The sequence below is a fragment of the Nannospalax galili genome, unplaced genomic scaffold (assembly GCF_000622305.1).
Source record: "Nannospalax galili isolate Female #2095 unplaced genomic scaffold, S.galili_v1.0 scaffold54, whole genome shotgun sequence".
NCBI classification, from domain to species: Eukaryota; Metazoa; Chordata; class Mammalia; order Rodentia; family Spalacidae; genus Nannospalax; species Nannospalax galili.
In genome coordinates this window covers 7983267-8006784 of record NW_008341028.1, presented here as the reverse complement: position 1 = coordinate 8006784, position 23518 = coordinate 7983267, and the positions used below count along the sequence as shown (strand labels likewise).

At 39.3% G+C, this 23518-nt stretch overlaps 1 protein-coding gene across 8 annotated transcripts in view; it reads right to left on the bottom strand.

The window, feature by feature from the left end:
- Map2k5 (mitogen-activated protein kinase kinase 5) overlaps positions 1-23518 on the bottom strand; it is a 277836-nt gene that overhangs the window by 174519 nt on the left and 79799 nt on the right. For all 8 annotated transcript variants that reach the window (XM_008836355.2, XM_029565020.1, XM_008836356.3 and 5 more), the window contains exons 9-11: positions 16109-16148; positions 2297-2365; positions 2127-2208 (exon numbers count right to left, since the gene is read on the bottom strand). In XM_008836355.2, coding sequence (XP_008834577.1) covers positions 2127-2208; positions 2297-2365; positions 16109-16148 — 191 coding nt within the window. The remainder of the gene's footprint in view (positions 1-2126; positions 2209-2296; positions 2366-16108; positions 16149-23518) is intronic.

Here is a 23518-nt window from a genome sequence, read left to right as displayed (position 1 = left end):
TATAAATACCCATTACCCATTAAAAACTGGATAGAGGGGAGCTGGAGAGATGGCTCAGTGGTTAAGAACACTGGTTGCCCTTGCAGAGGACCTGGGTTTGGTTCCCAGCACCCACATGATGGCTAACAACCATTTGAACTCCAGTTCTAGGGGATCCAACACCCTCTTCTGACCTCCTCAGGCATTGCATGACATGGGTACACTTACATACATGCAGGCAATACACTCATACATAAGAAATAAAAATAATAATTAAAAGTTTTTTAAAGGACAAAGGATTTGAGTACATATTTCTCAAAAGAAGATATACAAATAGCCAATAGCCACGTGAAATGATGTTAAGCAACAGTAACTGTAAAGGAAATCCAAATCAAAACCAAATGAAGGAGCATTTTCACACTTTACAGCTTGAAAAGAACATAGTAAGTGTTGGCAAAGGTATAGAGAAATTATAACTCTCGTACAATGTTAGTGTGAATACAAAATTGTATAAGACTAAAACAGTTCAGCAGTTACAATATGACCTAGCAATTCTACTGCTAGACATAAACCCAAAACAACTGACATCACATGTACAGACAATGACCTGCTACAATGTATCCAGTAGCATTACTCATAACTGGCCCAAAGTGGAACTATTCCAGGCCATTGGGATGGCTCAGTGGGTAAAAACACTTGCTGCCACATCTGATGAACTGAATTTAATCCCTGGGATCCAATTGTCCTCTGGCCTCCATAAGCATGTGGTAAGCCCCTCCTCCCCCCACATACAAAATAAATTAGTTTTTTTCATGTAAAAGAAAGAAGTGGAAATATCCCAAGTAACCATCAACTAAAGAACAAAATAAAGAGATGCTGCACGGCCATACAATGAAACAGTATTCAGTGGTGAAAAGGAATGGAAGACTGCTACACGCTGCAGTTAGGATGAACCCTGGAAATGTGACACTAAGTGAAAGAGGCTGGGCATACAGGCAACAGACTGAAGACTTGGTTTATGTGAAATGTCCAGAATGGGCAAATTCACAAGGCAGGAAGGAGTCCATGGTTGCTGGGGCCTAGAGGGAAGGGGGCTGATGAGCAACTTATGATGGCAGGGGTTTCTTCCTAGAATGCTTTGAAATTCAACAATAATGATAAACTGTGTGCTTTAAATTTTATGGTATCTGAATTCTATCTTAATAAGAAATATTTTAATATAACTAAAAAAATTATCAAGTTTTCAAATGATGAAAGTTTAGAAGAGTTAACATGTATAGGCATTCTGAATCCCCCTTTCTATTCAGTCTCTACCTATGCTACCTCTATGGCTGTAAGATTTCAAGTCCTTGACATCTAGAACTAATTTAGAATATATTATACACAGATTTTAAAACCAAAGTATCAATAATGGCTCACTGAAAGTTTTCAGGGAATGAACTAATTGTTTTAGTAACATCCAAGAATACCCACAGAGCTAAAGTGTCTGTGTGTGTGTGTGTGTGTGTGTGTGTGAAGGTATATATAAAATGCAATGCAGATTAGATACTGAAAAACTGACCATGTAAAATGTAAAAACTGTCTGGATTTAAAGTGAGTAAGTAATAATAATGACAACATTTCACTGACATGATTCCCAGAGATCTGTATTTTGTCACAATATTCAGATGAAGAAAGTGCCACCAAAATAGCAAGGAGCAGAATGGAAAGGACTGAAGTCCAAAGAAAGCCAAACACATCTCTGCTAAATGGCTGTGTTGAAAAACAAGTTCTTATCTTGCAATTAAGAACCTATTTCTCTCTGAAAGACACAGGACATTGGGTTAATAGATTTCTTTAAAAGAAAATCTGCTTTGGCTATTGAAACATTAAAAGAAGAGAACATCTGTTTTACAAGTAAGGGCAGATTGCACACAAGCAGCAAATATCAAACCACTGATTAGACTAGCATTGAATCTGTTCTATTTAAATTCCCAATAAAAGGAAACGAACTTACATTCTTGAAATTATAGTGCAGCTATAAATATTTAACACTAGGAACCTTAACTATATGATAATTTTTAGGGTGTAAAGGGGACAATCAAACTGAGCTTTAAAGCAGTCTACTCCAAAAATCATTTTTAAAAAGTTTTAAAAAGAAGACTCACCATCCATGAATTCCGTACAAATTGAAATCCTGTTTTCTACAAAAAACGCCCCATAAAATCCTATGATATATGATGAGTCACACTGTAACAAAAACAAGACAAAAAGTTTAAAACTTTAAAGCTAACACTGAGTGCATGTTTATAGGCAAAAGTGACCAAGAAAAAATTACCTTATAAAGAATTTCCAACTCAGACATAATTTGCTTCTGAAGTTCCAATGTAATATCTAAGAGTATAACCTAAATACAGAAAAGCACCAACATTAACACATTCATCTACCTTCAAACGAAATAGCATATGAAAGACAAGAACTAAAAAAACATGGTGGCTCCTTTCTGTAGCCTCTCCCCGTCCCAGCACTGCAATCCCCAGCAACACAAACTGTTTCCATGTCTGTCTGCCTTTGTAGTAGAGAAGGCGGTGCACAGTGATTGATGGGACCCTGAAAAAAGCCAGGTCTCAGAGGTCAGCATTAATGGCTGTAAAAGTCAGTTAAGTTATAACACTCTCAATTTATGCACCCTATTTTGGTCACCTTGGTTATTTTCAGAAGAAGGCAGGAACGAGCCTCAGATGATTAAAAGAGAACTGCTGTATGAGTCAGACACAGCAAGAATCTTAAAGCAGAGGGGATGTGAAGTAAAAATAACAGTGAAAAAGGGCTTTTTAGTAAATAAAGAAACACGAGTTTTAAAAAACTATCATCTTTTTATTTTCTCCCAGGTGGGTAATGTTTCTTTACTAATGCTGCTGTAGGCTAAGGGAGCTGGATGGCGCCTCACATTACCTACCTCCCACGTTTTTCCAGGATTTCCTGATACCTTATGGTTTTCCTTAAAGTCACTGAGGTGGACTTAGAACAGAAATGTCAAAAATGCAGAGAATTAAACTTACCTAGAATAAGTTCTAGTTTAATTCAAATGAATTTTTTCTTTTCTTTGGTTCACGTGCACGTGTGTACCATAGACTGAACTCAGGGCCTCACACTAATGCTGGTCAAATGCCCTACCACTGGGTCATACCCTAGCTCAGTCACTTATTTTGTAAGAAAGAAGATTCATCAATTGTTCAAAATTGACTAAGCTCTTCAGAGAAAATAACTCAAAAGAAATATTTTTACTTTTAAAAGTCAGTGATGGAATAAAATAGGTGGAAAAGAATTTAAGAATTGTGGCACAGTTTGACTCTAAACACATCTAGGTAAAAACGTAGATTACCATAAGAGTAGCCATATGCCATCCAACACTGAACCATATGAATATAAATTCTAGTTGAGAAAAGCATAAATTAGGAATTATATAAACTGCAGTGAAAGAAATGACTATTTTAAAACTTACTTATGTTTTTTTGAGACAGGGTCTTCCTGTAGCCTCAGTTGGCCTGGAACTCACCTTGTAGACCAAGTTGGCTTCAATCTCACAGAGATCTACCTGTGCCCCAAATGCTGGGACTGAAGGTGTGCACCACCATGCCCAGCTTAAAACACACATTTTTAAAGCTGGTACCCATTTAAATGGAAGAGGAAAGAGGAAAGAAAAAGTGTCTCTAGTTTCTATCAAGAGTTAGCTTTAGGGTTATTTATAAAATCTTTCACTACACTAGATTCTAAGTGTAACACAAAACTGCCAAGAAACAGCTAAGCACTCCTCTGGATCAATAGTCATTTGCCAACAACATTCTCTTATGTTTTTGCTCCTATATAAAATTTAGCAACAAAATAAGTTCATCTACTGTTTCAGTTCTCTGCCAACACAGGGAATCATTTACTCTGAAAAACCTAAAATGAATGAAGTTATTACTGACCTCAGAGGAGTGGTTCTGAACCCTGGCCTCACTTTAGAATGATCTAGAACACTCAAAAAAAACAAAAACACCTCCCAGTAAACAGATCTGGCCTCCCTGAGAACAACATGGACCTACGATCTCAGTATTTAAAAAAAAAATTTCCTCCAATGATTTTCTAATCCACAAAAAGGTTAGGAACCACTTTCTTAAGGTTGCAAAAATGTTATTTATGCAGTGCTAAGAATTAAGATAAAATACATCTCAAGGCAAATTGACTAGAAACAACAAGAATGCACATGGCTAGTCAGAACCTTGGAATTAATCCCACACTACTCAGACGCTTGATCAAGAACCTTAACTGAGTTCCTGTGGCCTAGAATAAAGCTACAAGTCTAGAACATTTGAGAGGTTCTGTGGTAATCTGACTCCTTCCAACAGGCTTCCTACTACAACCCACTTTCAGGCCACCCAGAGGACTTTCCCATACCTTCTGTCCCCTCCTCCCACTCCAGGCTAGGTCCTGCTGGTCTGTGTGCTTCTTCTCTCCACTCCAGTCTCTGATTATAAAAGGCCCTTTGACCTTTTAGATCCAACTTGAGTATCTCATCACCTTCTGAGGCCCGCCCCAAAGCCTTTAGCATAATTCATCTCTGGCCTCACACTTACTTGTCTTTATCATAGTGTGTTTTAGCATCACCAGGCATTGCCCAAAAACAGCCTGAGCATACAGAGCGGCTTGCTGTAAGCTCTTCATGGACAAGGCAAGTCTGTGCACCTGACTATCCCTCAGCACCCCTTACATTGCTCCTTACAAGCAATCCTCTAAATGGGCTGTTTCTAGACAAAGGAAACGGATTGTATGATTTCTGCAGCTATATTTAAAACCAAAGGTAAGAACACTAAACCAAAAGTGCCACACTGATCAAAACTGGATCAAGGAATACTGTATTTGTAGGGCTGATCCACTGGTCTCTGATGGGTTGGGCTCTCTCTTGGGAGTTGCTAGAGTCCAGACAGTAGAAATTTTGTAACCAAGGAAAAGCAAAGAAAATTTCTGCAAAGTTGAGAGGGAAAGTAAAACCCACCTTACCATAGCCCCACTCACAGCTTGTTTTCTCAGAGGTTTGGTACTCTGGATGGAAGGTTAATTCCCCTTCCCCTGGGCATTTTTGCCAGTGAGCTTTAAAACTGCTAAAAATAAACAAGACCATTTTTTTCTTTCTCTCTCAGAAGGCAAGGAAGAAAAGCTGTGCAAATGCTAATTTTCGCTTTGAAAAGTTCAAGGAAAGTGTGGATTGCCTGAGTCCTTGTTGTTGTTTTTTTCTTCCCCTCTTCTGAAAGGGCTCTATGTGCCTTAAACTGAAGAGACTCAGAGCCAGAGGCAGTTCCTGGAAAAAGGGCTCAGGGAGGAACTCAAGTACCTGTCTGCCTTTCCCCTGTTCTGTGCTACACCTCCAGGACACATAAGGATGGGTTGTCAAGTTAAATATAAGCAGTCAAGTGACTGAATTATAATTTACTCTGTGCTCAATTTAAATTAGTGCGAGGCTATTAAAATATACAGTATAAATACGGCAATTCATCACGAGCTGTCATGGATGACTTCATTTATTTGCTGGAGTGGCACATGCTCCACTAAAGGAAGGAGAACAAAATCACAGGTCAAATTAAGCTGCTATTCTGTTTTAATTCACTTATTTAATCTGTGGCGACATAATTGTCTTTTACAGTATGTACAACTCAGAAAGGAAATTTGGGAGGATTACAGCCAGGATACAAATGATTAATCAAATGGTCCATTTAAATGCTGCTTTAAAAGCAGCAGAAACCCAAAGCAGTCCAAGAATGATAATCAGCACATGCTATATACATGGCTAAGAAATCCTGTTCCATGGACTCTTTTCCCAATCAGAAAACAAACAATACTGGGAAATCTATTAACTCCCCCAAGCATTACTATTTCAAAGATTTTATAGGAGGCATTAATGGCTTAGAAAGGTTCTCTTTGCAAGATCGCTAATAGTATTCTTATTTGTTTTCTGCCCTACTTATTTGCAATTGTCTTGCTTACCTATACCAAACAAACAAAATGCTAGTTAAAATATGTTCCATGAAGTACACAGGTCTTTATCAGACAGTTTTCTCTAACATGGCTAGCAATATTTTCTAAATATGCTCTGTGAAGCAGAAAATTTTACAAATTCCATGGTATAAAATAGAAATTCTGAGCACTTTTATTTTTCCCAAAATTCAGTCTCCTTTCAAAATATCTTCAATAATTTCGTGCTACCTCTGTGCTGTTTGTCTAAAAAAAATAGGATTCAATTAAGAATGTCTAAAAATTAGAAATGTTCAGAGTAGGTTGCTACTTTACCATTCCTATAGACATTCAAAGTGTGGTCTAATTTACCACTGACTTGGGAAATTAAATTCCCCCATCATTCTATGTGAGTGTCAGAGCCTTGCAGGTGACTCTGCTCAGACATGGACTGTGATTTGCTGTTCTGCACAGTCCCTCTGTGACACCAGGCAGCCCTGCTTCACAGCTGGGGTCACTGAGAGGTTCAAGTGATATGCTTCAAGTCACACAAAAGTCAGGAGAGGGTCAGGAAAAGATCAAATGCACTTCTAACTCTTAACCTTTCATTTCACTCATATATATATGAATTATTCTGGGTGAGAGCAATGTTCCACACAAAGAATACTACCATGGGGTATTTTGCATGTGAGCCTAATCTGTTTCAAAATATCACTTCAAAATATGAACAAATGGGGGCTGGAGAGATGGCTCAGCGGTTAAGAGCACCTCTTGTAGAGGACCCGGGTTGGATTCCCAACACCCACATGGTGGCTACGAACTGTCCTTAACTCTAGTTCCAGGGGAATCTGAAGCCCTCTTCTGACCTCCGTGGCACTACACGACATGGGTACACTCACATACATGCAGGCAATACACTCATAAATAAAAAATAAAATAAAGTAAAATAAAAAAATATGAACAAATGAACTAACAACAAAAAGGAAAAGGCTGCATTCAGTCAACAAATTAGACACTCATTACATGTAGTGCCGGGCCTTGTAGGTAAAGCAAGAAGATGACCAAATCTCCTCACCCCTTATAGAGATCTCAATTCAACAGAAAAAAATATACATGACACAGCCAGCCACGTGCAAGATGGCATGCGATCACCTTTAAGAGTCACATGCAGAATTCCAGAAGGTGAGCGGCAGATACACATGTGACAGGGCTGATCCAGAATTGAGGAGCAGGCCCTTGAAGGCTGTTAAGGATCCTCTTAGCTGAAGATGTGGGTGAAATCATTGTAATTAGAGAAAAGCACATGAATTAAAATGTTGAAACAAGAAAATATACAAGTTCAGATGAGGGGACCAGTTCAAGTTAAAAGCAGCACAGGATCAAGCCATGCAAGAAAATGCTACAAAAATAATAGTAGACTGCTGACACCCTGCCAGGCTTCCAGCTCCATCCAGCACTTTCATTTTATTTAGGAAGTATAATGGTTAATACTGTCAAGTTGACAGGATCTAGAGCACCTAGGAGATAAGCCTGGGGCATGACTCTGAGGAAGTTTCTAGCTTGGATTAACTAAGGTGAGAAAATTTACCCCACATGTGGGTAGTATCATCCATGGGCTGGGATACTGGGCCATCTAGGAAGGAGAAGGGCAGCTGAGCACCAGTGTTCATCTCTAACTGCTTCCTGACTACACATGCAAAGTGACCAGCTGCCTCACCTCCTGGCTGCCATGATGGCTTATACCCTCCAACTGTAAGGCAAAACAAACACTCTCTCTTTTTTAAAAAGTATTTTATTTATTATTTTATTTTTTGTGTATGTGTGTATTGCCTGCATGTAGGTAAGTGCACTCGTGTTGTGCAATGCCCACGGAGGACAGAAGAGGCTGTCGGATCCCCTGGAACTGGAGTTACAGACAGTTGTTAGCTACCATGTGGGTGCTGGGATTCGAAGCTGGGTCTTCTGCAAGAACAGTCAGTGTTCTTAACCACTGAGCCATCTCTCCAGCCCCAAACCTTCCCTTTCCTAAATCACTTCTGTCAGGCATTTTGTGGCAACAATGAGAAAATTAAGGAGTACAGACGTACAGGGAAGAGCATGATCAGAACTGTGCTTTGGGGAACCAAACCTGAGGGTGGATAGAGGCAAAGGCATGGGGTGAAGAGTACTTGGGACAAGACTCCTGACCTCATTGCCTAGTGTGGGGTCTTAGGCAAATTATTTAGCTGCTCTGTCTCAGGTTCTGCATCTGTTAAATGGGGACCAATAACAGTACCAAAGATAATAAATGAGGACAGGACAGTATATGCAAAATGTTTAACATATCATAAGCCATCAATAAATGGCAACATCTATTGACTGACAGAACAGTTCAAAAGCTCATTAACATGTCTCACAAGACCCCCAAACAAGGATTTGGATTAGTACAGCGACAAGAAAGGATGAGGAACCAAAAATGGACCAAAAGATAAATAAGTAAATAACCCATACTGTAGGGTGTGGTGGCAGACACCTTTAATCCCAGCATTTGGAGGCAGAAACAGGTAGATCTCTGTGAGTTCAAGACCAGTAAGATCTATATAGTGAATTCCAGGCCTGCTTGGGCTACATAGTGAGGTCTTGCCTCAAACAAACAACCAAAAGCCAAACAAATCAGAAAAATCAACCAGCTTCCAGATACTAGACATTAGTAAAAACATAACATAGTGATTCCCCCCCACTCCCCGACACACACAAAGGACATGAACCCTATGGTTGCCTAAGTCACTGACCAGAGAGTCTTTAGGTCCCAGGACAGGGAGAAAGCTCAGTTGGAGCTCACAGTCTCCTTAAGCTAAGAAAATAGAACTTGGAAGTTTGAGGAGCCCAACTGGCTGGCAGAGGACCAGAGAGGGAGCTACAGAGCTCAGCAGAAGGGGAACTACAGAGCTCAGCAGAAGGGGAACTTCAGAGATCAGCAAAGGGGAAGCTACAGAGATAAGCAGAGAAGGCCTCACAATCAGTCTACAGCATAATTGATCACCATATGAATACATGGAATTACCTAAGAACAGGGAAAGAAGCACCAGGTAAAACATCATCATCATCAACAACAACAACAACAAAAAAAACCAGAGGAAACAACCCTAAACCCACAGGAAGAGTTTGTGTTCCCTCAGCCAGGGTGCAATCAGGCCTCCTGATTCAGCTGAATGGGGAAAATTCATTCCTGACCAATTGCTGGGCTGGTCCTTTGAAGCTCAAAAGCAAATCTTAAAAGGATCAAATTATTTCAAAGTCACTAAATAGTATCTTAGAGCAAAGTTCAAGAATATTTATAGGAATGCAAAAACATCCAGTTGCTGATGTTACATGACTGGCACCCCGATACAAAATCATAAGTAAGAAATACAACCTAAAATGAGTAGAAAGGGAATCCATCAAAAACTAATCTAGAAAAGACATATATGATAGAATTAGTAGGTAAGCTTGGTTATTAAACTATTTCATATACTTTAGAAGGTAGAAAAAACAGTTGAACATACCAAGTAGAAGCATGAAAAATGTTTTTAAAACAAAAAAGGCCTCATTTAAACTTCTAGGGAGAAAATGTTTGAAATGAAAACAAAAACAAAAACAAAAAACTAGGCAGGAATAACAGCACATTAGAAAAGGCAGAAGAAAAGATTAGTGAACTTGAAGACTCAGGAAAAAAACTATTAAAAGACAGACAAAAGACAGAAATGGACACACATGCAAAGTTCCCTAACATAGGAGGGTAAGTTGAAGAAAGCTTAAAAATTTCCAAATCTGACAAAAGCTACGCCCCCAATAGATTTAAGAATTTCAACAAATTTCAAATTTCAACCCCAAGCACAGGAATCAAAAAGAGAATCACATCAAGGGGCATCATAACCAAACTGCTAACCACTAATAAAGAACAGACTCTTAAAAGTAGCCTGAGAAGAAGTCAGAGCTGCCAGCGAGAAGACCAAAGAATGAAAACATCTGCAAGCTTCTGGCTAGGGAAAAAAAGCCAACATTGAAGCAAAATCTTCAAAATTCCAAAGAAAAGCTCAGTCAATGTAGATTCCTGTATCTACTGAGAATGAACCGCCTTCCAAAACTGAAAACGAAAATGTACTTCCCCGTATAGTCTGAAAGAATCCATCACCAAGAGACCCATGAAACAAGAATGTAAGAGGAAGTAAGCCCTTTAAACAGCAGAAAAACAGTAGCAGATGGAAACCTAAATCACACAGAGGAATGAAAAGCACTGGAATTGGTAAATATATGGACAAATATAAAATGCACCTTTATTTTGCTTTAAGTTTCCTAAAAAGATAAATGTCTATTCCAGACCAGCTGGGGCTACAGTACATTTTGGGGGTTGTAACATAGAAAGAATTTAAATGTATGATACTACAACAAAAGCCAGGATGAATCAAATGAAAATATCCTATTGTAAGGTTCTTTTTTTTAAAAAAAAATTATTTTATTTTATGTGTGTATTACCTGCATTTAGGTAAGTGCACCTGTGTCGTGCAGTGCCTGTGGAGGACAGAAGAGGCTGTCATATCCCTTGGAACTGGAGTTATGGACAGTTGTTAGCTGCCATGTGGGTGCTGGGATTCAAACCTGGGTCTTCTGCAAGAACAGCCAATGTTCTTAACCACTGAGCCATCTCTCCAGCCCTACTGTAAGGTTCTTATAAGTTAAAAGTATGGGCTGGAGAGATGGCTCAGCAGTTAAGAGCACATATTGCTCTTGCAGAAGACCTGAGTTCAGTTCCCAGCACCCATGCATACAGCACAGCTGCCTTTAACTCCAGTTCTATAGGAGTCTGATGTGTCTAGCCTCTGTGGGCACCTACACTTGTGTACACATACCCCACACAGGCACACGTTCATACAGATAAATAAAAATAATAAAAATAGGGGATGGAGAGATGGCTCAGTGGTTAAGTGGTTAAGAGTATGCTTGCTGCCCTTGAAGAGGACTTGGTTCAGTTCCCAACACCCACATGGTAGCTCATGATGGCCTGAGTTATACTGAGTTATACTCAGTTCCAGGAGATCCAACACCCCTTTCTGGCCTCTGTGGACACTGGGCGTGTAAATGGTGCACATATACACATACAGACAAACACTCATACACATAAAATAAAAATAAATCTTTAAAAAAATAATAAAAATAAAAATTTTTGGAAAAGGTATATTACAAGGTCTAGAACAACCACTAAAAACAGGGAAGGGGAGAGTGGGCATACAGCCAGAAGAAATGGAAAACAAGGAACAGAATGATAGACATGCTGTGTACAAGAAATTAATTTCCAATATAGACACACTAGGTTAAAAGTAAAAGGCTAACACTAGTCAAAATCTAGCTAGAGTAGCTATGTTAATATCATACAATATGGGTTTTGGAGCAGAGACTATTATCATGAACAAAGAAGTTACTGCTTAAAGAATAGAGGCCAATTCATCAAGATGACTAAAAACCCATTGTGCCTAATAGCTCATCTTCAACTGAGATGACACAAAGAGTTTTAGAACTCTAAGAACAAACAGACAAAGGACCAAGTATTGGAGACTTCAGCATTCCAGTTTCAATAACTGAGAGAGCAAGGTAAAAAATGCCAGTACAGACACAGAAGATCTGAACAGCACTACATGGCCAACTTGATGTATTTAATGTTTGCACAACACTTTCTATACTCTTTGGTTGATATATTCCTTCCACGTACACAGGGCACATTTACTAAGACCATATTTTGAGTCACAGAAGAAAAAGTCTCAGTAAATTTAAAATGATCCCAATCAGGAACCGGGCATGGTGGTGCACACCTTTAGTCCCAGAGGCAGAGGCAGGTGGATCTCTGGGAGTTCAAGGCCAGCCTGGTCTACATAGTGAGTTCCAGGCCAGCTGGGGCTACAGAGGGACCATGTCTCAAAAAGAAAAAAAAAATGAATGATACATGTTCTTTTAACTCAATGGAATTAAATTAGAAGCCAATAACAGATATGTGGAAATTTTCCAAATATTTACAAACTAACTTCCAAAAGTTAATGAATGACTCTTTTGAAGAAATGTACTTTTTCAATTATAACTATTACATAAACTACATGATTTTGTCTTATTAAGGCTACATAAAAAAATATAATCACAATTTGACTCGGCTTGCAAACACAATACAGTTCTTGCTCAAAAGTCCAGTTTAAAGGTCAGGTCTAGAGAACAGTGTATCTATAAACTCCAACTACTTTTATTAGTTAAAGTCCAAGAGCTACTTTGTAAAACATACCCTTTTTGAAAATTGAATTTTTATATATTTCATACATAAAATCATCTTTATACCTCCCTTCCCCCTTCCCCTTTGGCACCTCCCATAGCACCCCCACTGGAGTTCATACATTCCGTCATTTGTATTAAGGCCTATTATGTAAAGTAAATGTCCTGAGATGTACTTCGGTGCAAGTTCATCCACTGGGGTTCAGTTAGCCTATCTAGGGTCTCTCCCTTTAAGAAGATCAGCTCTTCCTCACCCAGCAGTAATCAGCTGTCAATGATTTTCTACTAAGATTGGGCTTGCTGTTCATTTCCATAGTTCTGTGCTGGGTTTTTGTCTCCCTAAGTTTGCATAGGTCTTGTGCATGCTGACACCATTGCTGTAGGTTTGTATGAGAAGGATCTCAGGTACCTGTAGAACTATTTCCGAATGGTCATGCACCTCTTCCCTGGCTCTTACAATCTTTCCACCCCCTCTTCTGCAATGGTCCCTGAGCCCTCGGTGGGCAGACCTCAATATTGGAGTCCTGTCCAAGGACCCACACTCTGCCAACTCTTATTCTCTGCATTTTGGCCATTTGTAGCTTTTTGTGTTCCTGGCCCTCTGTTGCATGAGGGAGCTTTGCTGATGAGAATTGAAAGATGCATTAGTGTTCTCTTCATCCCTTGTTCTATGTTCTGTGAGTCTTAGGTTTAGAGGTTGCATCCTAGATGTGCCACTTAGGCTTGGGTAACTCTGTAATAATCTCTTGTCTGTTGAAATTCCTTTCAAGATGCTTGTTTATAAGGATTTGGTGCTAGGATTCAGAAATGAGGGAGAACATACGTCTGTTTTTCTGAGTTTGTGTTACTTCACTTAGTACAACAGTTTCTAGATCCATCCATTTGCCTGCAAATTTCATTAGTTCTCTTTACTGCTGAATAGAACTCCATTGTATAAATATACACATTTTCATTAACCACTGATCAGTTGAGGGACACTTAGGTTGCTTCCATCTTTTAGCTATTGTGAAAAGAGCAGCAACAAACATGGATGTACAAGTATCTGCAACAGGAATGAGTCCTTTGGGTATATGCCAATAAATAGAATAACCGGGTCATATGGTAGGTTCATTTTTAGTTTTTTAAGAGTTCTCCTTTTAAAACAATTACCTCTAGACACAAAGTGTGGGAGGGTAGTAAGGTAGGTGTAGAGAAGGGGAAGGGGGTCTGAATATGATCAAAATACATGAATAAAAATATTTTTCAAAAGTACCTCTAATCCTTTCCAGAAAAAGCTGTTGGTCCTTTGCTATACCCAGCTAAATAATTATGAACAAGAATCTTAATATTAACCTATGTTAAGCCCAATTCAAAATATGTAGGATTATAAAAAATTTGTAATGTCCTTGCAAGGCCCAGGTATCCAGAATAGGACTTTGGATCATGTACAACAGTGCTCCTTTCTTCTGGAATAATTACACCAAGACCTGACTGTCTTTCAATATACTACCAGTAATAATCTAAGACATTTGACATCAACAGAATGAACAAATCACTGAAAAGATAGGAAAATAGTGATCAAGTTAGTGGGGTGCTCTCAGTGAAAGGGAGCTCAGAGGAGAAAGAGAAGACAGTCCAAGACGGGTCAACAGAGGGAAGACTAGGTTACGGCTCAGCCCCTACAATGCCCACTCAAAATTCTCTGAACCCGTTTCCTCCTCTGTAAAATGTGAACCTACAGTAAGTCCTAGGGTCTCAATGGACTCTGTAAGTCTGTGGACATAGTTTGGTTGCAGTTTCAAATGAAATATCCCCAGAGAAAGCTCTTGTGTATCTCCTCACCACAACACATTTGTTATTGAAACTAGATCCCATGATGCTGTATAAAACATGGCAGGTGCTACACTTCACAATGGAAAAGGATCCCTGGAATGCACTAGAAGTCAGAAGAGCTAAGCCTTAGTTTAATTTAACCTTAACAAAAGGTAAGACCAATTACAATGTAATTATTCATATTTTTAGTTGTCTTAAGGTATAAGATGCAGATGCAGAAACATAAACTATGTAAGTATTAAGGAAAGAGACCAGTTTCTCACTGTGCAGCTTGAGGATGAACTTGCAAAGGACAGGTAGAAAACAGAGGGATGAGCAACAGCAGCAACTTGTACAATGCAGCACAGCATAGTGGAAGACATGAGCTTTACATAGGAGGTGGACATCATTTTAAGTCCTAGCCCTTCCCCTCCCAACTCTGACCTTGGAAATTCAGCTTTATCAGTCTCAGTTTCTCCACATCCAAAATAGGTTAGAATTACATTGTAGCCTTAAGGATTAAAGATGACCGTTAGAAAACAGCAGCTGCTTAAAAAAAAATAAAAGCTTCTATTACTGAAGGTCCAGAGACTGGAGGTAAGAGCAAAAAGTAACTAACAGATGGGGAAAGTAGAGGATGTGTCTATAAAGGCAGATCATGACCAGTCTGCAAAGGGTCTGGACAGTTTGTCAGCTAGGAGGCTCATATTGAAAAGCATGGTTCTGTGGGCTCAGCACTTAGGAGTGCAAAGGGCTCAGTCAGAGGTGCCATCCAAATTGGAGAAACCTGAGCTTTTAAATGATGGGAAGATCAAGTACCAACAGCTAGTGGCAGAGATTAGGATTTTGGCACCAAATGGGTGGGAATGAATGATGAGAATCTTAGGCAATTTCCAAGTCTATAGAATTTTAAGCTACATGTAGCCTGTCTACATTGGTGACTGTGGTGCTTGGGTATGTGGGAAGCAAAGCAGACGTTTTGGGTTTTTTGATGTATACAACGGAGGGTAGGGGTAAGGTAGGATTGCTACAGGGTCAGATCTGTGACCCGACTTCTCAACTCTGCCGCACAGTGAGAGATATAAAGGAGAAGAAAAAGACTGAATGGAAAGTGAGGAAGTTTTTTGAAGGAAAAGTCCAGGTAGGAGTTACCTTGAGTCAAAGCCTGTGACCATGGGAAAGAGAAGAGAAAGCAACAGATGGTCATGTTTCAGGTGGACAGTCTAACAGGACATGAAAATTTACAGGCTGTGGTGGAGTAAGGATAAAAAGGAATGCATGACTAAGGTTGTGAGCTGTGTGATCTGGAGCACAGTGTTACCACTTAGCAGAGACTTAACTCAGAAAACAACATCCCGGCCACTGGAAGGCAGACTAAAATCCTCCAGATACCTACATGTCCCAACAGGACCTTAGCCTCCTCTTCTACCATACCAACATTAAACTCTTTCATTTCCTCTTTGACAATGCCTGTTACTTAAGTTAGGAAGTAAAAGAAACTAGTGAGCATCAAGAATTTCATAAAATGGAGTTGAAGAGATAGCTCAGCAGAAAAGAATAATTGTTATACAGCATTAGGATCTGGATTCAAATCCCTAGCACTCATGTAAGAAGCTGGGCATGGCCTCATGTGCTACAACTACAGTACTGTGGAGACAAGGGGATCAGAGGGACTTGCTAACCATCAGCCTAGTTCCAGGTTTGGTGAGAGCTCCTGTCTCAAGGAAGTAAGCTGGAGAGTGATACATCAGGACAACTGATGTCCTCTATGTGCACGCATGGGTGCATGCATTCAGACACACACACACACCCATCCACATTCATGTACAAAAATGTTTATAAAATGTATTCAATGTGGGGGCTGGCTCAACGGTTAAGAACACTGGTTGCTCTTGCAGAAGACCCGGGGTTCGGATCCCAGCACCCACATGGCAGCTAACAACTGTCTGTAACTTCAGTCCCAGGGGATCCGACAATCTCTTCTGACTTCCACAGGCACTGCACGACACGGACACGGGTACACTTACCTACATGCATGCAATACACGCATACACATAAAATAAAAATATTTTTTTTTTAAAAAGTATTCAATGCTTACCTTTACGGCTAAAATTTTCCCACTGGGGACATGATATGCTCTAGAGGAAATAGAAAATAAAGTTACTTGAGATCGTTAAGGAACCTATGGAGCAATTAAGGATATAAAGTATCAATCCAAACCTTTCCACAGCAATAGGAGATATATGTGGTACCCCCATTCAGCAACTTCTATTTCTATGAAGATAACCAGTTTACAAAGTGGATGATTATGTATCTTAAAATAACTTCCAAGGTAATGGCTGCATTATTACCCTCCTCTTAAAGATGAGAATGCTGAAACATGGGGAAGTTAAGCAGTCTGCTCAATGTGCAAGGTGCATAGCCGCAGAACTAGACCTCAAACCCAGCTCTTCTGACCCTATGTTGGGTAGGCTGTCCTCCAAGGGAACTAGAGACAGTCACCTCTCCCACCCAATCAGTCAGCTTCAATTGCATGAGGGGGAGGGTCTAAGGACAGATGCTGAGGATGCTGGGAGGCTGCAAAAAGTCACCATCTTGGCAGCACAGAGGCAGCAAGCCCAGGTGCCTCACAAAGCAGCCCGCTGGCACCCCAGACCTCAAAAGCTTAGCTGAGATGTAGAGAAAGGGCCCAAGGGTGTTCATGCCTTTGTAAATAACCCTCTCCTGGATGTCATAAACTATACAAAAATCCAAATAGAATGTATTGTATTGGTTTTGTCCATCAGGCATAGGGCTGTGTGCTTCTGGGATCCCAGAGAGAGTTTGGGGGGAAGGGTTGGTGCAACACCCTAGATCCCTTATTGCTGTCGTTATGTGTCTGCAGTTCCATGCTAAGCACTGCAAAATTAAAGTTTTTGCTTTCAGTTACATAGAAAGATAAACCGTATCATTATATTTCATCAAAATAATCACCAATTACAGGATTAGCTATGACTATAGTTTTCAATATAATTTCATATAAGAAATGTAGCTCTGCAGCTTGAGCATGCAGTACATCTTTTCCTTAAACAGGCAAACTGAGCTACACTGGAACAGTATAACCTAAATTAAGAATTATTAATAGGAACTGGGGATATAGTTCAGTAGTAAAGTACTTTTCCAGCATGTATGAGGCACTGGGTGAAATTCCTAGCACAAGAGGAAAAAATGAGAGAAGGGAAGAAAGGAAGGGAGGGAGGGAGGGAGGGAGGGAGGGAGGGAAGGAGGACCCCACCATTCATGGAAAAATAAAAGAATAAGGTTTATAGAAATAAAATATTATTTTCTATCAAGACCTAGTGTGTGTAAATGAAAAGTGGACTTTTACAGATACACTGAAGGAACCATATAATCTGACCATTAGGGAGAAACAGACTATTTTGTATAAAAAATTCAAAACAAACTGCGTAACATAAACAAGCACTGAAAGTGCATGCCTATGAAAGTATAAAGAAGCAAATGAGTTGGGAAGAGCTGAGTCTGCTCCTGTGGAGGGTTTCACACATTGTCACCTGGCTAGTGGTTCAGACAAGCAGGTAGAGAAAGGTGAAGGAATGGAGCCGGCACCTCAGGAATGCTTTCTCTTCATTGCTTAGCCTCAAAATATACTCAGCAGGCCCCCAAACTGCTCAGTTCTTACAACAAGAATAAAAACAAAACTTATATAACCCATTATTAGCAAAATGCAAGCAATAGTTTCTGATGGTTTGGTTTAGTTGATATGTCAAATTTAATGGCTTTATATTGAGTTATGATTTATATGCTAAAAATTCACTTATATAATTTATATGATAAAAATTCCCTTGTTTGGGTATGAGTCAATTATTTTTAGTAAATTATAGAGTCCAGCAGTCACTGACAAATGTTTTGATATTGACTGACTTACAGAAATAGTTTAAGAACCTACAGCCAAAACTAGGAAAACACACACACACACACACACACACACCTCTCTACATATATATGAATATTGCAAGAATTTATTATGCTTTTCCTCCTGGAGAGGACAAAAGTCAAGCAAATCATGGAAAGTAAGTTAGTTTTTATTACATTAATTACTTATACAGAATTTCAAGAACAGTGCCTTTAAAGGAAAAGTAAGATTATGAAACAGGTGATCATTTTTCACTTTCCCAAAGAATTCTTTTAATTACAAAAGTGTCTAAATACTTCTATCAATTAAAAATTTGGGGGGCTGTTGAGATGTCTCAGCAGTTATGAGCACTTGCTACTCTTGCAGAAGACCTGAGTCCAGTTCCTAGTACCCACAGTGGGTGGCCACAACTACCTATAACTCCAACTCTGGGGAACAATGCCCTCTTCTGGCCTCCACGGGCACCTACATGCACATGTTCAAATACACACAGAGTCACTCATACATACACATAAAGAAAATAATAATTATACCTACACATATAGAATAATTTCATAATTATATAAAGTGACACAACTTTTATAAATGGAACCCATTCATTATGCTGATTTTACAAGAAAGTATCATTTACTACCTATGTAAACAGTAGATCTTTATAGTGCAAAGCTACATTTCATATCATAATTTGATTCATGATATATTCAAACTCATGCAGCACATGGGTATATAAAGACTCACACCATAACTTTCTCAGGGGCTGCCTGAGAAGTTGTTAGATGATGCTAGTTTAAAATATGATGTAAAAGCCAGGCGTGGTAGCACACACCTTTGATCCCAGCACTCAGGAGGCAGAGGCAGGCAGATCTCTGTGAGTTCAAGGCCAGCCTAGTCTACATAGTGAGTTCCAGGCCAGCTGGGGTTACAGGGAGACCCTGTCTCAAAAAGACCATAAAAAAAAAGAAATTAAAATATGATGTGAGGAAGTTAGTTTTTTTCCCACATAAACACAAGTGATTTAATACGCAAGATTAAATAACAAGATATTCTTTTCCTCCTGTATACCACAGATTCTTCCAACTTCACTTTTTAAAATAGTGCATATTAGAATCACTATCCAGGGTCTAAATATGTAGACAAATAATTGAAAGCTGTAAAAAGAGCAATGTTACTACACTGAGCAACAAGCAACACCTGGACTTCTGAGACCAGCTGTGGTGATAAGAAAACGGTTAGCAGATCACCTAATATACATATACTATAATGGACAGTTTGGCAACTTAATTAGCTTGTCAAGAAAGCCGATCTCTTTCCCAAAAGAAAGGCTTCCTATTTCCAAGTGAATTAAAAGGGGAGAGTTGATGATTTAATTATGACGCAGGCTAATTCATCCATGGAAGTTTGGGTTAGATTTCCAGCAGTAAAGATGCCGTGTGGCTTGGTTTACAGTGTAATGACAGGACCGATTTCACATCTAATCATCGGGGATAAATGGATGATAGAGGCAATGCCAGGTCTGAGCCCAGCAAGTCCCTCAACTCTGCAAACAGTATTCTACCTGGAGAAAAGGAATTTGTTTACTTTCAACAGAGAGTGCGTCTCAATTGTCTTGACCTTCCTCAGCACATTAACTATAAAGTGATTAATGAAGTTTGAATGGAGGCTCTGGTTACACCAAAAGACAACTATACACCTCTGCAATGTTTTAATTAACAGCTAACACTTCAAATTAGTTTGTTGTTGCCACCGTAATTACCTGTTCCAAAGAGCACAGGGAGAAAGCATTTGTATGAGGTATTTTTAGTGCTTCTTCCTGAATGCTCCACTTTGTGACCACCACAGGCCTTCTGGGACTAGTCCCAGCCCATAAAACTGAGCATATGTTATATATGCCTGCAGATGGCAAAAGACAGTACGCTGGTATTAGTTTTTGAATATATGAAATAACAAGAAGGCCAACACAAGAAAACATTTACCATTCCTACTAGGTTTTGTTTGTGGTGCTGAGGATCAAAGCCCATGCGTGCTAAGCAAGCGCTCTCCCACTGAGCTACAGTCTCAGCCCTCCTATTTCTTCTTCCTTCTGGAATAACCTTTACTGTTGGTACAGAATCAAAGTCTCCTAAGCTGGCAGGAAATGCAGAAAACTGCTCAGGCTAATCCCTTCTTCTATAGCAGAAACACCTGAAAGTGAGGTTGTGCAACAGCTAAGCTCACAGTCACAAATCCCAGACTGGAACTGCGGCAGTGTAAGGAGGCCAAGACCTGAAAGGTGTATGTGATATGCTGAAGTTTTCCTAATTGTTGGGAAAAGATACACATCTCCACATGTACAGAGGTATGGGCTTACTCCAATCAGGCCAAGGACCTTCAGAAGCAAATCTCTTGCAGCAAGGCAACAATTCCTCAACTATTGCCAATCTATTCTGGGAGGCAGGAAAGTGAATGATGTGACTGCCAAGAAAGACACCACTAACAGCTGATTCCAGCTCTATTTCTGAGCCCTGTCAGCCTGTTAGTAAACTGGGCTCAGGTGTGGAAAAGGAGAACATCCCACTTGCAGAGCTGTGAGGATTCAATGAGATCCTCATTAAGCGCCCATGAAATGTTAGAAGTTAAGGGTTTGAGGAGGAAACCTGCTAAGAAAGAGTGGAAGAGCGCAAGTGTCATGACCTGCATGCTCTACATGGGAGTATGGAGTACACAGGAGTACTGAGTAACGGGTAAGCAATGAAGAAACCGGCAAAGACCTGAACTGTATCATTTACTGTTAGCGAGTATTACTTCATGTTGAACCAACTCAGAAGAGAAAGAATTGAAATGTTACTGTTACACCATGATTCAAGCTCTGCCTTTATCTTGTCTATCTCTTACCCAGACTGTAAGCAGAAACACCACTTGACAATCACTGTTGCTGGGTGAGAAAGGATGTCACATTCTCCTTAGGTTAACAGGAAAATATAAGTCACCAGAGAAACAACTCCATATCGTCCCTTAATATATATTATTATAAGCTGGGCATGGTGGTGCAGACCTAGAATACCAGTATTCAGGAGGCAGAGGTGGAAGGAACATGAATTCAAGACCAGCCTGGGGTACACAGTGAGTTTCAGGCTAATCTGTGCTATGAGACCCACCCCCTCCATGTGTGTGTGTGAACATAGGCCAATATGCATACATACACATCCTTATAAACAATAACATTTTGAAGTCTCTTCTGTTTTTCAAATTTTAGTTGCTCTGTTACAGTCCCTACCACACTGCAGAAGACCTCCCTCCACTGTGCCACACAGGGCAGTGGGCACTCCCATACCACCAACTTTCTATTCTTATATAGACGTGTTAGCCCAATGGTAGGCACTCTATGCTTAATGGGAAAAAAAATCGATCATTTGAATACAGCTTTACAAACGGCACGTGTGTGTAGTTAATTCTATAATCTGATGGGTAGATCTCTTTTCATGGAAGAGTCCTAACTACTAAAGCAAAAGTCCTTATGAGGATTTCACAATCTGTTCCTGCCAGTCTTTTTGATTCCCTGCCATCATTTTGCTGTACTAAACATATTCCTGCCTCAGGGACTTTGCACCTACACCTGAGGCTTGGACCACTCTTTCTCTGACACTTCCTTGGCTTTTTCCACCACTTCACTCATGTCTACCATTCCTTCTTTGATGTTCCTAAACAAACCAGTCCATTTTTCCTTCAGTTTACATAGAATTATGAATATCCAGGATACTTCATTAATTTATTCACCACTACTAGAAACTCCTTAAAAGACTTTTTTGTTGTGATATTAAATCTCCAGTGTCTAGGCAAGTTCTTTACCACTGAGCCATATTCCCAGCTCTCCACAGTCTAAAACCTCCAGACAAATTTTAAATATCTGCTGAGTGAATGAATTTTCTCCCTTGCTATGGTTCTGTTTCTGTTTTTATTTTGCTTAAGACAGTTTTGTCTACTTTTTCTAGGAAACTGTCCATTTTGGCCTGTACTGTCATAACTATTCATTGTGTACTCTCACCATGTTTAAAATCTCTGCTCTGTGTAGAACTATGCTTGCCTTTTCAGTTCTAACTTTGTTACTTATGTCTTCTCTTTGTTAAATTTGACTGATTTGTTGAATTGCATTTTTAAACTTATTTATGTATTTATTTTTATTTTATGTGTATGAGTATTTTGCCTGCATGTATGTAAGTGCACCCATGTTGTGCAATGCTCTGGGAGGACAGAAGAGTGCATTGGATCTTGTAGAACTGGAGTTACAGATGGTTGTTAGCCACTATGTGGATGCTGGGAACCAAACCTGTGTTCTCTGGAAGAGCAGCCAGTGCTCTTAACCACTGTTGAATTGTTTTCTTGTATTTTTACTTTATGAACTTATGTTCTTTAATTTCCTGAGGATTCCTGTCTGCTCCCTCTTTGCAGTCTCTTGAATTGTGTTAAGCCAGTAAACAGTTATTCTCTGCTAATGTACACATACACAACTGTCCTTTAAGAGTTTGATATATCCTATGAGTTTTTCACATATTTCTTTTTTGTTCAGTTGTAAATATTTTTATTTCCATTATGATATAATTACATGATTTACAAGTTATATGCATTTTAACTTCCAAGTATATGGAAGTGATTAATTTACTGCTATGGATTTCTAAACTAACTGTACTGTTACTAGAAAAAGTGATCTGTGTGTTACAGACTGAATTGAAATTTACTTGTGTTCTAGTAAATGGCCATTTTTTTAATGTGCACCTGAAAAAAGATACATATTAGTATGTTCTCAATATAACTGGTGTATAGTTCCAAGTACAATCAGAAGACCACATTGTTGACCACATCTTCTGTACTGAGCTGGAGAGATGGGCTCAGTGGTTAAGAGCATTTGCTGCTCTCATAGAGGACTTGGGCTCAGCTCTCAGAACCTACATCAGGTGACTTAGAACCATTTGTAACTCCAGCTCCAAGGGATCTGATGCCCTCTTCTAGCTTCTCCAGGCACCTGCATGCATGTTGGGCACTTACAGGCAAGCTGGCATATACACATACATATAAAAATAATCTTAAAATTCGTTGTACCTTTACTAATCTTGATCTGATTTTCATCAATTGTTGACTGCTGATTATCCCACTGTGTGGATTTATCAAATGTTCTGGGTAGTTGTATAAATTTTCGCTTTAGTATTTTAAAATTGTATTATTAATTAAATATAAACCTATGATTACAATATATTCACATTCTGCCTTCTAGTATTTTTTTATTATTTTATGTGTCTTCTAGTAATGTATTTTTAATTTATTATGCATATGACTATGTGTATTGCATGTATGTAAATGCACCCATGTCATGCAATACCCGTGGCGGTCAGAAGGTGCTATCAGATTCCTCTGGAACTGGAGTTACAAACAGCTGTTAGCTGCCATGTGGGTGCTGGGAATCAAACCTGTGTTCTCCGGAAGAGCAACCACTGCTCTTAACCACTGAATCATCTCTTCAGCCCCATCACAGTTCTTTTTTTATCCTAATAACTATTTATGACTTTAAGTTTGTCATAAGTCAATATATAAGCTTTTTTTAAAAAAAAGTTTTTATTATTGCTA